At 41.4% G+C, this 16,040-nt stretch overlaps 1 protein-coding gene across 1 annotated transcript in view; it reads left to right on the top strand.

Annotated features, from left to right (window-relative positions):
• Positions 1–12,025, top strand: part of TSHR (thyroid stimulating hormone receptor) — a gene marked incomplete at both ends in the record, with an annotated part of 165,525 nt that extends 153,500 nt beyond the window's left edge. Inside the window, 2 exons of the mRNA XM_080809177.1 lie at positions 8,770–8,958; positions 10,612–12,025. Of these exons, the coding sequence (XP_080665303.1) occupies positions 8,770–8,958; positions 10,612–12,025 (1,603 nt within the window). The remainder of the gene's footprint in view (positions 1–8,769; positions 8,959–10,611) is intronic.
• Positions 12,026–16,040: the final 4,015 nt, after the last annotated feature.

Here is a 16,040-nt window from a genome sequence, read left to right as displayed (position 1 = left end):
AGGCAGAGGCTTAACCCACTGAGCCACCCAGGTGCCCCAAACTTACTTTTTTTTTTTTTTTAAGTGTCCCTCTCTCCCCACTAGAACATAAGCATGAGAAGAGCAGGCATTCCTGTCTGCTTTGTTTACTTCTATGGCCCTAGCTCCTAGCAACATAGACCAATACATAGAAAGCAATCAGTAAGTATTTGTTAAAAAATGCATATCATGTTTTTAAATTCTTATAACCAATCAAGTCACTCTCTTGAATGTATAACTTTTAAGCCCTTAAGTTATTTCTGAGTCAGTATTAATAAATTACTTAAACTGCCTTTTAAGCAGTAAATTAATCTTCTTTCTGTTTTAGATGCATTTCATCTACCAATTTGCAGATGTGACTACACGTCTTTAATGGGTCAGCTTCTGCCTATCGATCTTTAGGAAAAAAAAACCCACATGTATTAGAAGCAAACAAAAGAAATCTCCAATTGCTGCTGAAAAACACTGGCAAGCTAAGTAGTGCTTATTTCATTGCAATTGAATTCATCAAAGGTTCATCTTAAATAATGATGACAATACATCTCACAAAAATGGAAATTGTTCCAGTGTTTGGGGATGTTAGGGTACATAATTGCTTGAGGAGCAATTTGTTTTTCCTATGACATCGAATATCAATTGGCTCTTTTTTGTTTTCCTGGCATCATTCAAACTCAGTGATCCTCTTGCCCTGTGTATAACCCGGCGGATCTCACCCTCTCCAAATTCACGTCCTGTTACTTTCATTAGACACTTAACTTGAGATGGTTCCCATGACCTAGACAATTAGGCTTCCAACTGTCTGCCAGGCTGAGCTCAGCTGCATTTTGTTTTGTGACTAAATACTTGCTAGAGACAAATTCTCAGGAAGCTCAGTGCCCATCACTTGATGAGCCCTTTGTGAAAAGTGCTCCAATCACTAAAAGAGAGGGCAGCCCTCCAGCTTGAGGTTTCCTTCCATACGGCTGCCCTCACAAATCATTTCGGATCCCTTTATTGCTGATAGCCACCTTCCATATTCTCTCACTCTGCACACAAAGTTTTACATTTTGAAAGTTTTATTTTAGAAAAGAAGGTACACTATTAATACGTCCTGGATTCAAAGTGGGCACATAAAAATTTGGGTGAATGAGGAAAGATACAGCTTGAAAGAACTTGAAGTGATCCCTGCCTGGTTGAGTTTGGGGCTTTCATCAGACCAGGACTCTTTCTCTCCATCGACTTGGGGGATGCAAAACTATCTAGTTGTCTAGTTGTCTGGCTGACTCAGCCTCAACGAGTATTTGTTCTAAGCTCTGATGCAGATATACATGCTAAATGGAGTCACGGTGAAGAGTGATGCATTGAACCTAAGCTTTTATTTCCCCTCCCTCATAAGAGACCCCTAAAAAGATGGGAAAGGAATTTTTAATGTACATAAATCCATAAGGACAGAGAGGACAGATGAGGATACAGGGGTGGTCTGGCGAGCTACAGAATTCTGAAAGAAAAAAGGCAGAGAGAAGGAAGATGATGGAAGGGGACCAGTCACTGGAAGCTTGTATCTGGAGGGAGCTGCCTTGCCCAGCAGAACGTCTGAAGAGCATGGGACAGGGAGGTGATGGGTGTGGCCTGGCAAGAATGAGACATGGGGCTAAAGACAGAGGATTTATTGAAGGTTTACATCGGGAAATGTTACCCCACTGCCCTGTTCATGCAAAGTGCCAGCAGCCAAGAATACCTCCCTTCTAAGCTAGAGACTCTGAAGAAGTTGAGAAACTCTAAAACAAAAGAGACCTCCATATTCTGGCATTTTACGGTCCAACAGCTCCCCCAGAGAATTGCCCTAAAGCAGAGTCTGCCAGTGGACAAGCTCCCAATCAGATTTTCAGTCTTGGTCTTAAGCATGAGCACGCAACCTAGGATCACCAGCAAAAGAATGCTTATGACTTGAAAGATTGAAACCAAGAAAAACAAGCGGGGTGGAAATGAGTCTGGAGGAGCCATACACATTTCAGAGAACAGAAGAGAACTTTTAACAAGGCCACCATTAGTCATCTGAGATAAATCTGAGAAGACATTTCTCACAGTAATAATGACAATAATAACAATAGATATTTATTGAGAACACACTGTCAGCTCTTGTTGAACAAACCCAAGATGAAGAAACTGATACACAAAAGGGTTCAGTGACTGAGAGTAAGTGCAGAAGCCAGGATTCAAACCCAGAGAGTCGGAATTTAAAAGCATTTCTAAACATTATGTGTCCTTCCTCAAATATATGATAAAAAAGGAAGAGAAGGGGTGCCTGGGTGGAGCAGTCGGTTAAGTGTCTGACTCTTGGGTTCAGGTCAGGTCCTGATCTCAGGGTCATGAGGTCGAGGCCCCTTGTCGGACTCTGAGTTCGGCACCGAGTCTGAGATTCTCTCTCTCCCTCTGCCCCTCCCCCAGCTCGCATGCATGCTCTCTCTCTCTCTCAAATAAATAAATCTTAAAAAAAAAAAAAAAGGAAAAGAAAACATGAAAGTTCTTCTTAACATGTATCTATGCATTTGACAATTATGTATGCAGAACTTTCTGTCTTTCAAGCACCAGTCTAGGTGCCAAAATATGGCAGTGAACAGAATAGGCAGAGTCCCAGCTTTCATCAAACTAAAACTAAAAAATTCAAATCCCGGCACAGAAAGGCAATACTGCATGATCTCACTTATATGCATAATCTAAAACAGTTGAGCTCATCATGAGAGAGTAGATTGGTGGTTGCCAGGCTTGAGGGATGGGGCAATAGAGAGATATTGATCAAAGGGTGCAAAGTTTCAGTTATGCAGGATGAATAAGGTCTGAGGATCTAAGGTACAGCATGCTGACTACAGTTAATAATGCTATTTTGTATATCTGAAATTGCTAAGAGAGTAGATCTTCAATGTTCTCAATCATAAGGTAAAAAAACTATGTGAGGTGACAGGTATTTTCATTAGTTTTAATTGTGGTAATCATGTCAAAATGTACACATCTATCAAAACACCACATTGAGCACCATAAATTGATACAATTTTTATTTGTCAGTTATACTTTGATAAAGCTGGAAACAAAAATTTTCAGTTAATTTTTTTAATTCAGTAGAAGACATAGAAGATACAGCCAAGGAATTCTACCATTAGACTCAGTACAAATAATAGGGAAGGGGCACCGGGCTGACTCAGTCAGTAGAGCACGTGATCCTCGATCTCAGGTTGTGACTTTGAGCCCCACATTGGGTATAAAAACTACTTAAAAATAAAATAATAAAAAATAACAGGAAAAATTACAAGCAAAAAATGAAGAGAAATCTGATGAGTATAGGAAGTTCGTTTTTCACTTACTAGGAATTACAGAGAGGGAAAAAAGAACATGAGAGGAGTAAGTTATTCAGGAAATAACACCAAAAATTGTCCTAAAGACGAAGAGCATAGCCATCCAGACTAAAGGCTTCACCTCCGCCCCTAGGAGCCGGCACAATAAGTGCAAAAAGATCCACACCAAAGCATACCTTCATGAAACCTCACACCAGGAACAAAGAGAGTGCCATGTGATCAGTTCACAAAATATACATGTGCCAAATCATCATGTTGCATGTTGCAAACCTACATATGTTATAAATCAATTATATCTCAGGAAACCTCGAAATTAGAGAGAGAGCGAGAGCGAGAGAGAGAGAGAGAGCCATAAAAGCTTCCAGTGAATAAAAACAAGTCAAAGACCAAAAATCGTATCAGTCTTACGAAAAGCTACAATGAGTGCTAGAATTTGGTAAAGCCTTTAGAATTCTGAACAAAAACTATTTGCCACCCCAATTTTATAACCAGGTAAGGTATCAACAGAATCTAAGGGTAGAAAAAGTCATCTTCAGACATGCAAGGATGCAGAAAGTATCTCCCTCATATGTAGCTTTTCTAAGAAATTACTCAAAAATGTGCTCCAGTGAAATGGAAAAAATCAAGAACATTACACAAGATTCAGGAAGACATTCTCACTGGGGACAGAGAATACTCTTCTAAGAAGCTTGACATACATTGTGTAGACATTGGAGGAACCATGGTTTCAAGCTGGAAAGCCATGCAATGAGATCCAAGTTTTAGAAAGAACATTCTGTCCTAAGTCTGAAGGTGGGTTCTAAGAGCAATCAGGAAGTTTTTGCGCAGCTTAGGTGAAATGTAATTCAGACCTAAATTAAGGTGGTATTAAGGAGAACTGTGAGACTGTAGACAGTTACAGACATAAAAACAGCTAAGCTAACATCTGATTAGAGGGTGTAGTTCAAATGCATCTTACTGTAGACATTCATGGCACAACTGTAGGGCAAGGGCGAGAGAGACTCCATGAAAATTCAAATCCCAGAAGATGGTGGAGAGAAAAATAGGACTTAACACCAGTAGGCTTGAAGGAAAGAATCACTCCATTTGGGATTTTTTGCATGGAGAGGCAGCGCTACAACCATTTTCAAGTGTAAAGGAACTCCTACCTTCTTTTCTGATAGCAGCCAGACTTTCTGATTAAAATTGTAGATCTTGGGGTGCCTGGGTGGCTCAGTGGGTTAGGCTTCTGCCTTCGGCTCAGGTCATGATCTTGGAGTCCTGGGATGGAGCCCCGTATCAGGCTCTCTGCTCAGCAGCGAGCCTGCTTCCCCTGCCCTCTCTCTCTCTCTGCCTGCCTCTCTGCCTACTTGTGATCTCTGTCAAATAAATAAATAAAATCTTTAAAAAAAAATAAAATAAAATAAAATTGTAGATCTCTGCAAGAGAAGTTAAATCCCAAAAACGGGGGGGAAATTACCAAAGTAGCATGAGTGGAGCAGCCAGCATCTGGAAAGGGCAGCGGCTCAGAAGCACTTTAGGTTAACAGCCGGCCTAATGGATTAGAGCTACATCAAGTGGCTCATGCCAGCAGGGAGTGAGATGGCTCCAGATCGATTCCAGTGGGGGTTTTAAGCGGCTTTAGCCCCTTGAGGTGATCTTGGAGATGTAGGCAAGGGCCAGATCTTCAGGACATTAGAGGACATGGTAGGAAGAGTAAATGTTATTCATGGTACATTGGGAAGTCACTGAAAGGGTTTCAGCAGGAGGGAGAACTTATTCATCCCCTATGCTATGTCTGACAGCTCTGACTGCTGTGTGGAGGGTACACTGGAAGGGAAGAAGGGTAGACAAGAAAGCTATTGCACCAAGAGATGATGTTAGCTCAGACTGGAGCTGCAATTACATGAATTTGGGATTTAGGGGAAGAGAGGTGTTGTGTGTGTGTGTGTGTGTGTGTGTGTGTGTGTGTGTGTGTTTTCTTCCTAGATTAAATGGAGGAGGTTGGGTGGGGATGGAAGATTAAAAGCTAAGTTTGGGATGGACCTGTTAAGTTGGAGTTGCCTAAGAGGCATACAGGATGAGATGTCAAACAAGCTGTATTTGCCGGGTTCCTTGCTTCTGACTTGGGCTAAGAAAACCCCAGACTGGGTAAGAAAGGAATTGACATTCATTGAATACCTACTATCTGCCAAGTTCTCATTATGTTACTGGTGTCTCTATCATAAGTTTTACATACATTTTCCAACACTGCTTTTCTCCATGCCCGTCCAAGCCCTCTCCCAATTCAGCTCCGCTGGGACCCAACTGGAGGCCACCTGAGATACGCTTGTTACAGACACGCAGACAAACCATGGAATTAGTTCCTCCCTCCCAGAGTCCTAATGAGTCCCTGGAGGATCGTTGCACCTGGATCTGTGTTCAGAAAAGACTCCAGAGACCTGACGAGAAGGGGTAGAGAAAAGTTCCTAGGACATTAACCCCAAATTCGAGCTCCAAATTATAGTTATGGCTCCACCCTTGGTTGGCTGAATCTTTTTGGATCTAACATGCCTCCTTTTCTTCATCTTAGTTATAATATCCACCTGCTTTCATAAAAATGTTCTGAGAATTGTAGTGAGATTCTAAATTACCTAGAGAGCATCTTAATGTAGACTCCTGGGCCCCACCATCAGAGATTATAATCCACTTGGTTTTGGGTGTGGCTCAGGAGTCTGTACTGCAAGTTATTCTGACGCTGGTCCAGACACCACAAGAAACACTGATTTGCAGAGTGGTAAATTCCCAGCTTTCACCAAATATCTGCCTCAGTGCTATCTATCCCCACCACATCGATCACTATAGCACTTTTAAAATAAGGCCCAAAATTCTTTGACACTCCTCCCATTGTGAGACGGGTTATATTTCCCTGTCTTTAAATCTACTAGTTCTCTTGGGACACCCCAGATGCTTCCTCTCAAAATGCCCCCTTCTCAGAACTTGACTGCCATGATAGGAGAAGCCCAAGCCATGGGGAAGCCACATTAACAGTCCCAACTGAGCTGAGCTTTGAGTCATCTCAGCTCTGGCCCAGACACACAAGCGAAGGAGTCTGCGGATAGTATCAGCCCTAGTCGCTCATTTGCCCCAGCCTTCAAGTCTTCTGGGCTGAGCCCCAGACATTACGGAGCAGAGACAAGCCGTCCTTGCCATGCCCTGTTCAAATTCCTGACAAATTCAAATTCCTGACAAAAGCTATGCTAATAAGAAAAAGATTGTCATTTGATGTCACTTAGTTTTGGGGTGTTTTGCCACTTAGTAACTGGGATGGTTCCTAAAGTGTTTTTTCAAGAAATGTCTATTAAAATGCAAACACGGTACTTGGAAGGATAAACTCTTTCGGATGAACACACGCAATCAGTGTGTGTAACAGACAGCAAAGCAGGGAAGATGAGCCAAGAGATGCTCTCTTGTTTCACTGACATGAAAACATCCCTGGATAAAGACACATAAGTTGCTTTCAGAAAGCTGAAGGCAGAAAGATGGCAACACTTCGAAGACAGCAGAGCTAAAAGAGAAAAGGCTGCATCAAAAGGACAGCTCAAGCAGGAGACCAACATCTAGCTTCATTTACTTCCCAGTTGCATTTATGGCTTGCTCCAAAATCCCTCAGCTCTCAGCAACTACACCAAAGTTGTTCATTTATGCCAATTTTCCAAATGTACTTAAAAGTACATACAAAACAGAATAGCAAATGCGACACCCTTCCCTGAGAATCGCAGGTCTATAGTAAGAATGGGCTTAATGTGAGAGCTTCATGCTTACAAAAAATGACTAGCAAATTCTAGCAGCCTTGAACCCCGAGAATGTAAATCCCAGCTAAGTCAAATTACAATGATATGGAGGAAGAAGCTGTAACTATTGGAATTTTCTTGCTAATAAGATACTACTAATTATGGTAAACATTTTTAAATGTAATTATTAAAAAACTATAAAGCGGGGTGCCTGGGTGGCTCAGTAAATCCCAGCTAAGTCAAATTACAATGATATGGAGGAAGAAGCTGTAACTATTGGAATTTTCTTGCTAATAAGATACTACTAATTATGGTAAACATTTTTAAATGTAATTATTAAGAAACTATAAAGCGGGGTGCCTGGGTGGCTCAGTCAGTTAAGAGTCAGACTCTTGGGGCACCTGGGTGGCTCAGTGGGTTGAGCCTCTGCCTTCAGCTTAGGTCATGATCTCAGGATCCTGGGATCGAGCCCCACATCAGGCTCTCTGCTCAGTAGAGAGCCTGCTCCCCCCTCTCTCTCTGCCTGCCTCTCTGCCTACTTGTGATCCCTCTGTCAATTAAAAAAAAAAAAAAAGAGTCAGACTCTTGATTTCAGCTCAGGTCATGATCTCAGGGTTGTGAGGCAGAGGCCCACATTGTCACTGGGCTCCACACTGAGCAGGGAGTCTGCTTCTTCTCCTCTCCCTCTCCCCCCCAACCTCTCTAAAATAAATTATCTTTTAAGAAATATAAAACATTATAAAATATAAGAATATTTAGTGAATATTTTAATTGACAAATATAAAATGAGAGAGGCTAGGTTAACTATTCATGGTTTTATTCAAGCTATTATTCAATGCAAGTAAAAATGATGGAGCAAATAATAAAAATAATTTTTAAAAAATGATGGAGCAAGACATATAACCTGTATTTTCTGGGACTAAGAACAGGAAATGCCACACTGCAATGTGAATTAATTCTACTTTAGTAACTAACACTAATGTCTGTGCCCCCAGCTTCACCACCGTTCCCATTGTTTTCGGAAGTGACTTGAATGTCATTTCTCAGATTAATAACCTAAATAAACTCAGATTATTAATATAAATATTGGAGTTTTCTTTCCATGAAATACATTTACAGCCTTCTAAAGAAACTCTGGGGAGTTTGTTCTCAGTCATGAATTCACCATGTAACTGGTATGATTCCCAAGTTCGTTAGACTTCCATGATACTTGTTTTGGTCCGTATCAATGAGCAGCTTATTAATCCTAAATCCCTAGTCCCCAAAGAGACTGAACAATTCAGGCCCCTCTAAGCCTGTTCAAATTTATTTCTCTTGTCTCTGGAGACCCTTTAGTAGTTACATGCTGTAATTTTCTGCAGTAAAATTGTTACCTGTCTCTGATTCCAAGAGTTTGCATTTATTGCAATGAGTAAAATAGTATGTCTGCTAAACTATTATTTGTACCGAACCATACTGGAATTCCAATTAATAAACATGGGGAGTCCATTGTAACATATGAACTTGGAAGCCAAATACCCCCCCTTAGACCAGTGGCAGTATCTAAAGAACTGAGTCTATGTTCAAGAGCAGAAAGGAGCAAGCCCCTATCAATCTCGGGCCCACTTGACTTCTGGTCATGAAGTAGAAGGCTCTGGCTGCTCACCACCTCTGTGTTCTCTCCTTCCCAGGGACGTCTCTTACACCAGCGTCGCTGCCCTGCCATCCAAAGGCCTGGAGAACCTAAAGGAACTGATAGCAAGAAACACGTGGACTCTAAAGAAGCTTCCAGTTTCCTTGAGTGTCCTTCACCTTACACGGGCTGACCTTTCGTATCCAAGCCACTGCTGTGCTTTTAAGAATCAGAAGAAAATCAGAGGGTAAATGGCAGGTGTCTGGAATAAGCGACAAGAGGTCTCGGTGGAAGTTGAAGTAATTTCTGGGTTTGGGGAAAGTTTGTGGTTTGAAAGCCAGGCGGAAAGAACTGAAGCATCTGTAAGAAACATAAACTCCATAGGACACAATGTCCCTGTAGACTTAAAGTGACTGCAGATGAGAACAAAGACCAATGTCACTGCATCACAGCAGGGAGGTGTAGGGATCCTGTAGAATCTTGTAGTGATCCTGTAGAATCTTGTAGAGATTATACAACATGATTCCTACTCTCCAGAGTCAACACATATTAGGTCCTCAACACATACTGGATGCCACAACTATGAGGACAAACTTAGAAACACAAGCAGTTACGACTTCAATAATGTCACAGCTTTCTGGATGCCTGTGTGTGGGCTTTGGACTCAGCTAGCTTTATACCCAAGCTCTGCCACTTTCTAGTTGTGTTATTCCATCCTCCTTACTTAACTTCCCCGACCCTCTGTGAAAGGAGATTGTAATGTTATCATTCACAGAGGTTTTGAGAAGATTAAATGGGAAACTGAACAGAAAACACCTATTGCAATGACCTGGAATGTTTTAAATTCTCAATAAATATCAGCTGCATTATGAGTTATTTTATTATCAGGCTGCCTGCAAGCCGCAAAGGAGGGACAGCCTTCTTCTCTCCATGATTTCTCTGCATCTTGTCTTCATGTACTCTTTGCCTCTACTTTATTCCCCCCTTGTGTCTTATGTAATCCCGTTGTCCTAACACCACCTTCATTTCCCATGTATTCACTTCTTCTCCGTGTCTATACAATATCTACTGGCTGACTTTCTGACTCATATTTGCAGTCAGAAATAAACTGGGACCTAGTTGTCGGGGCAGAAGCAAAAGGGAAAATTAAACGGCTCTGCAAAGAAGGCCAGTATGGGTGTGACACCTGCCAGAAGTGGGGTACGCAGTGGTGATAGGAGCCATCAAGGAGGCTTGATACTGACACCATGTGGCCCTGGCTAAGAAAGGACAAGGGATGGGGTGGAAGGTCTAGAGAGGACCTCAAGGGCAGGGCCCAGATTTCTCATTAGCCTCCAAAAAGGTTAGAATATGCAGTCCATGGGGCATTTTAACCGGAGCACAACAGATAAATCAATATTCCAGCAGCAGAAGCGAGTTAAAGAATCCCTTGTGATGTCAGTATGGGGGGCTAGGGAAAAACTAAATCTCACTTCCATGAGTATGTCTACATCTTAGCATACATTTATTCATTTGTTTGTTAAATATTTATTAAGCACCTACTATGTGCTTGACACTGTCCTATCCCATAGCAATGAATAGGTTGGACAAGAGCCCTCTTGCATTTTGTTTACATTCTAGTAGAGGAAGCGTATAGGAAGATACCAGATATTACTATAAAAGAAATAAACATAAGGTAGGACAATTTATTTAGGGAGATCAGGGAAGGCCTCTCTAAGAAAGGGACACTTGAGTGGGGTGGGGTGGGTAATAGGAAATGATGTAGGAGAAACAGGCCTGACTAGATCATGTAGAATCTTGTCAGATCATGGAGATCTCAGGAAGTCCACATATTTTGCTAAGTGTTGTGGGGACCATTAGGGGCTTTCAGCAAGCAGTGACTTATTTCTGTGCCTTGCAGAATCCTTGAGTCCTTAATGTGTAATGAGAGCAGTATTCGGAGCCTGCGTCAGAGAAAATCTGTGAATGCTTTGAATGGCCCCTTTGACCAGGAGTATGAAGAGTATTTGGGTGACAGCCATGCCGGGTACAAGGACAATTCTAAGTTCCAGGATACCCACAGCAACTCTCATTATTATGTCTTCTTTGAAGAACAAGAAGATGAGATCCTCGGTTTTGGCCAAGAGCTAAAAAACCCACAGGAAGAGACCCTACAGGCCTTTGATAGCCATTATGACTACACTGTGTGTGGGGGTAATGAAGACATGGTGTGTACTCCCAAGTCAGATGAGTTCAATCCCTGCGAAGACATAATGGGCTATAAGTTCCTGAGAATTGTGGTATGGTTTGTGAGTCTCCTGGCTCTCCTGGGCAATGTCTTTGTCCTGATAATCCTCCTCACCAGCCACTACAAACTCACTGTCCCACGCTTTCTCATGTGCAACTTGGCCTTTGCAGATTTCTGCATGGGAATGTATCTGCTCCTCATCGCTTCTGTGGACCTCTACACTCATTCTGAGTACTACAACCACGCCATCGACTGGCAGACAGGCCCTGGATGTAACACAGCTGGCTTCTTCACCGTCTTTGCCAGTGAATTGTCAGTGTACACACTGACAGTCATCACCCTGGAACGCTGGTATGCCATTACCTTCGCCATGCGCCTGGACCGGAAGATCCGCCTCAGGCATGCATATGCCATCATGGTTGGGGGCTGGGTTTGCTGCTTCCTGCTCGCCCTGCTCCCTTTGGTGGGAATAAGCAGCTATGCCAAAGTCAGCATCTGTCTGCCCATGGATACTGAGACGCCTCTTTCCCTGGCATATATTATCCTTGTTCTGATGCTCAACATAGTTGCCTTTATCATTGTCTGCTCCTGTTACGTGAAGATCTACATCACAGTCCGAAATCCCCAGTACAACCCGGGGGACAAAGATACCAAAATTGCCAAAAGAATGGCTGTGTTGATCTTCACTGACTTCATGTGCATGGCCCCAATCTCATTCTATGCTTTGTCGGCACTGATGAACAAGCCTCTCATCACGGTTACCAACTCCAAAATCTTGCTGGTTCTCTTCTATCCACTTAACTCTTGTGCCAATCCATTTCTCTATGCTATTTTCACGAAGGCCTTCCAGAGGGATGTATTTATCCTGCTCAGCAAGTTTGGTATCTGTAAACGTCAGGCCCAGGCATACCGGGGCCAGAGGGTTTCTCCAAAGAACAGCACTGGCATTCAGGTCCAAAAGGTTACCCGGGACATGAGGCAAAGTCTCCCTAACATGCAGGATGACTATGAACTGCTTGAAAACTCCCATCTAACCCCAAATAAGCAGGGTCAAATCCCAAAAGAGTATAACCAAACAGTTTTGTAAGCTAACCCTACACTAGTTGCCCTGGTAGGGGGACTTCTAAAAGGCTGGTTTCTTGAACATGTATTCCAAACCCATTACATACACCAGACAGCTGGCCTAACCCTTGTGCAGGTGGTGTTTCATGGGGCGAAAGTTCATCTCTGGAGACAGGATAGCATTACCACCTAATCATTACCTCCCAGAAGGAAAAGAGACTACCAGCACGTCTGAATCCCAGTTGATATCAAAATAACTGACACTTTCTAGAAGGCTTGCTTGATGCTAACTGCAGTGACAACATTGTGTAAGATGCTCAACAGATATCGACTGAAGCAGATCAACACTGAGCTTCTCACCTGTAGACAGTATTTCATACTAAAGATTCAGTAGATGGCAAATGCTATTAACTTAGTTGGTGACAAGATAAAATTAACCCCATGTTGGCTTGGTCCACTTTCGTGTTCCTGGTTACAACCAAAGGCAATGTGAATTCCTCGAAACTGAGAAGTCCAACAGGATACATGCATGGAGTAGCTGTTATGAGGTGAAGGAGGGGAAAGGCTTAGCTTTGTGTTGTTTTTTCAAACTCTGAAACTATTAATCATCTCTTCACAAGGATCTACCTGATGTGACCCAACTATTATGTGTTTCCCGGAAAAAGAAAAAAAAAAAAAACTGGCAAGATTTCAGCTAATGTGGCTGAGCAAACTAAGAATTGTTCTTCTTGGCTAGCCTCATGGCATAAAAGACGTGAACTCTAAAAATATTTCTAAGTAGCTACAAGTGGGAATCATGAACACAGCACACTAAATCACCCACTGATTAATAAAGCAGGCTGGACACAAGGTAACTGTTGGCACTTGGGAAAATCACAGGGCCACTTCTAAGTCTAGAAATGAAAGAGCTTGATGGCCTCTTCCAGGTTTAAAACTGAACATATATCCCTTGCCCTTAAAACGTGTTTCCATGACCAAAAAGAAAAGTGCTAAGAAAGAAGAATCTGTTTTTCCTATCTGGTACGACTGCCATCTTTTTCTCTTTAGAGTCTAGACATATGACCCAGCAAATTTCTTCTTTGTTTCCTTTTTGGTTATGATGTCTGAACATACTGGGCTGGATCTGAATCATTCATCAAATTACTAGATCTACACAGCTATAATTATTAGGCCAAAAAGAGATTGCTATTCATATAATAGAATAAAAGGTGATTTTATAAATTTTTACTCTACAGAGTTACTATGTCACTGTGCAGATGAACTTGAAAACATTGAACTTGTCTTCAGGGATTGGTTTCTTTACTTACTTGTTTCCAACCCACAATATGCACTAAAGCTATCAAACACTCAAATAAAGCAACACTAAAGCTATCAAGAGAAGTTTCTTCTCTCTGAAACTGTTAGCTCTTTCTAACCTGTTGATCATTGGGCATAATCTCTATTCCCCAACAGTGCTCCCTTACTTAAAATGGTTAGGATCAATCTTCATCCATAGATGTACTCTCCAGATTATCTGTCAAAACAGCCCCTTAATTTCATCCCAAACAGAGATGGCATTTGCTTTACAGTGCTCATGAAGCACACCAAACTTTTGTTGTTTTAAGTCTGTAGAGTAGGGTTAGTGGGCCCAATGGGCCCCCAGAGATGGTTCCCCTGACTCACCTAGGATATCCCCATAGCAATACCCATTTCTGATTATCACTGAGACTTGGACGTCTTCGTAGAAATATCATGCACACTTGAAATCATGACATATCCACCATTCATCCATCCATTCACTTGTGACTAATGAAACTAATGAAACTAAATAGTTGTGTTATTTTTTGGCATGTGTTTCTCACCTGTGACATTTTGAAATAGTACATCCTGATAAATAATGTGTTTTATCTTGAGTAGTTGAAATAACACTTTGGAAACAGTCCTAGAAAAGTAAGTTCAACACCATTATTACTAAAATTTGCATTCACAACGTGAAATAAATTTTCTTCCTATGAAATGATTGTGCTGAGTCCTATAGTAATGCTTTCACAATTTGTGAGCTTCTTTTAGGGTCCCCATTATCTGTATTACAACTCAAGACAAGAAGAAAACAATCGGTAAATTTGGTATTGAATATATATTAGTAAATAAATTGTTGACTAATGGTAACTTAAGTATAAAATTGCATCTTAATTATAAATGGTCTTTATGTGAAAAACTTCCTCATGATGAATTGAATTACGATTCACTGACAGGCAGCGATGGCTAAGAGAAAAATATGATTAGTATTGACATTGGGAATTTAAATAGTGCTCCAATGAAGATGGCAAATCTATGCTACTTGGTCAGAGTTTAGTTTATCTAGCAGCTTTCAACTATCTGAAGATAGACCAAAATCACTAAGGATAAATGGCCTTAAACCAATCACAGAGATGTCACAAAATTCATGCCCTAAGTTTATACATGTTGCCCAAAGGGGTGTCTCTTGAAACACCCTCAAAGTTTATTGATTCTTGCTTGTTGGATAATCTACTTTTTATATCAGAAAGAGCCAATTAGAAGAAAAGAGTGTAATTCAGAGCAGCACCATGAGAGTGTCAATAAGGCAAAAATGAGGACCAAAAATGAAAACTATAATCACAAGAATTCAAACCAATATCAGTTTGAGAAGAAATATTCTTTTTTTTTTTAAATTAAATTTTTTATTTATTTTCAGCGTAACAGTATTCATTGTTTTTTCACCACACCCAGTGCTCCATGCAATCTGTGCCCTCCCTAATACCCACCACCTGGTTCCCCCACCCTCCCACCCCGCCCCTTCAAAACCCTCAGGTTGTTTTTCAGAGTCCATAGTCTCTCATGGTTCACCTCCCCTTCCAATTTCCCTCAACTCCCTGAGAAGAAATATTCTTAACTGCTTAAGAGTTTGGGGGTGGGGGGGAATGTATGGTAACACAACAGAGTGATTCTTATCCTGAATACTAAGGGGACAAGAAAAACTGGGTAGCAATGCATTCTGTTTTAAAAGATAGAAAAGTTCCAGCTCAGAGGAGTGAGCGGAGTCCTGGCACCTACCAACCTTCTTCTTTCAAATTCCACTGAAATAACAGTGAAAAAGCATAAAATGGGACCAACCCAAAACTATACTGTGAACAGGGGGAGTGACACCTACGACAGACTGAAGTCTCTGGTGGCTTTCTGGAAGATGGAGAGTCCATGGCCTGGAGTTGATGGATAACAGAGTGGAGAAGGCTGCAGCTGGAGCACAGTGACTGGATAAGGCAGCTGTGGAGAGATGTGTTCTTCCCTCCACAGTCCCAGAGAGACCCCAAAGCCTGAAATCACATGACTGAGGGGCTAACTCGGGTAATGAATTGGAAATCTGTCTCACATGGCCACCCCATCGCCTCTCACTACACCAGTTAAAACAACTGACGCATTCAGTGTTTGCCCCAGGCTGAAATCAAGAAAGTGATCTTAAAGGAAATAAGTGATTAGTGCAGATGGGGCCAAGCTCCTGGTCTGGGGCAGGGGCAGACCCAGCTCACTTGCCTACTTCTGCCTTTGCATCAGAAAACAAAGCCTGGATGTTGACATAGGCATCACCATCAGCTCCCCAGTCAGGGAAAGGCATGTTGGGGAAAATATATATACACCATTAACCTGACATTAGTCATCCTAACTTTCATTCAAAAATATAAGTGAACCACAAGAATTACCAGACATTTGAGAAAAATGAACTGTATATCAGTAGCAAACACAAGAAGATCAAATTGAATAGGACATTTCTCTCTCCCTCTCCCCCTCCCTCCATGCACTCTCTCTCTCTCTCTAAAATAAATAAATAAATCTTCAAAAAAAAAAAAAAAAAAAGAAAAGAAATAGAGGTCTGTTTTCTAAGGCTATAACCTTAGAAAAACTTTCTAAAGTTATAAAGTCAACCAATTGAAACAGTTAAAATTAATACTAGCAAAAAAATTTTTAAAGCTGGGAGTTAGCAAATAGCTTGTCAACTTATTTCTTATTCTTCATTATATTCAGCCAAAAGATATATTGTCTAA

The sequence above is a fragment of the Martes martes genome, assembly GCF_963455335.1.
Source record: "Martes martes genome assembly, chromosome: 7".
In the NCBI taxonomy this organism is placed as follows: domain Eukaryota; kingdom Metazoa; phylum Chordata; class Mammalia; order Carnivora; family Mustelidae; genus Martes; species Martes martes.
Note: the sequence above shows the minus strand (reverse complement) of the source record. Positions and strands in the feature narration are given on the sequence as shown.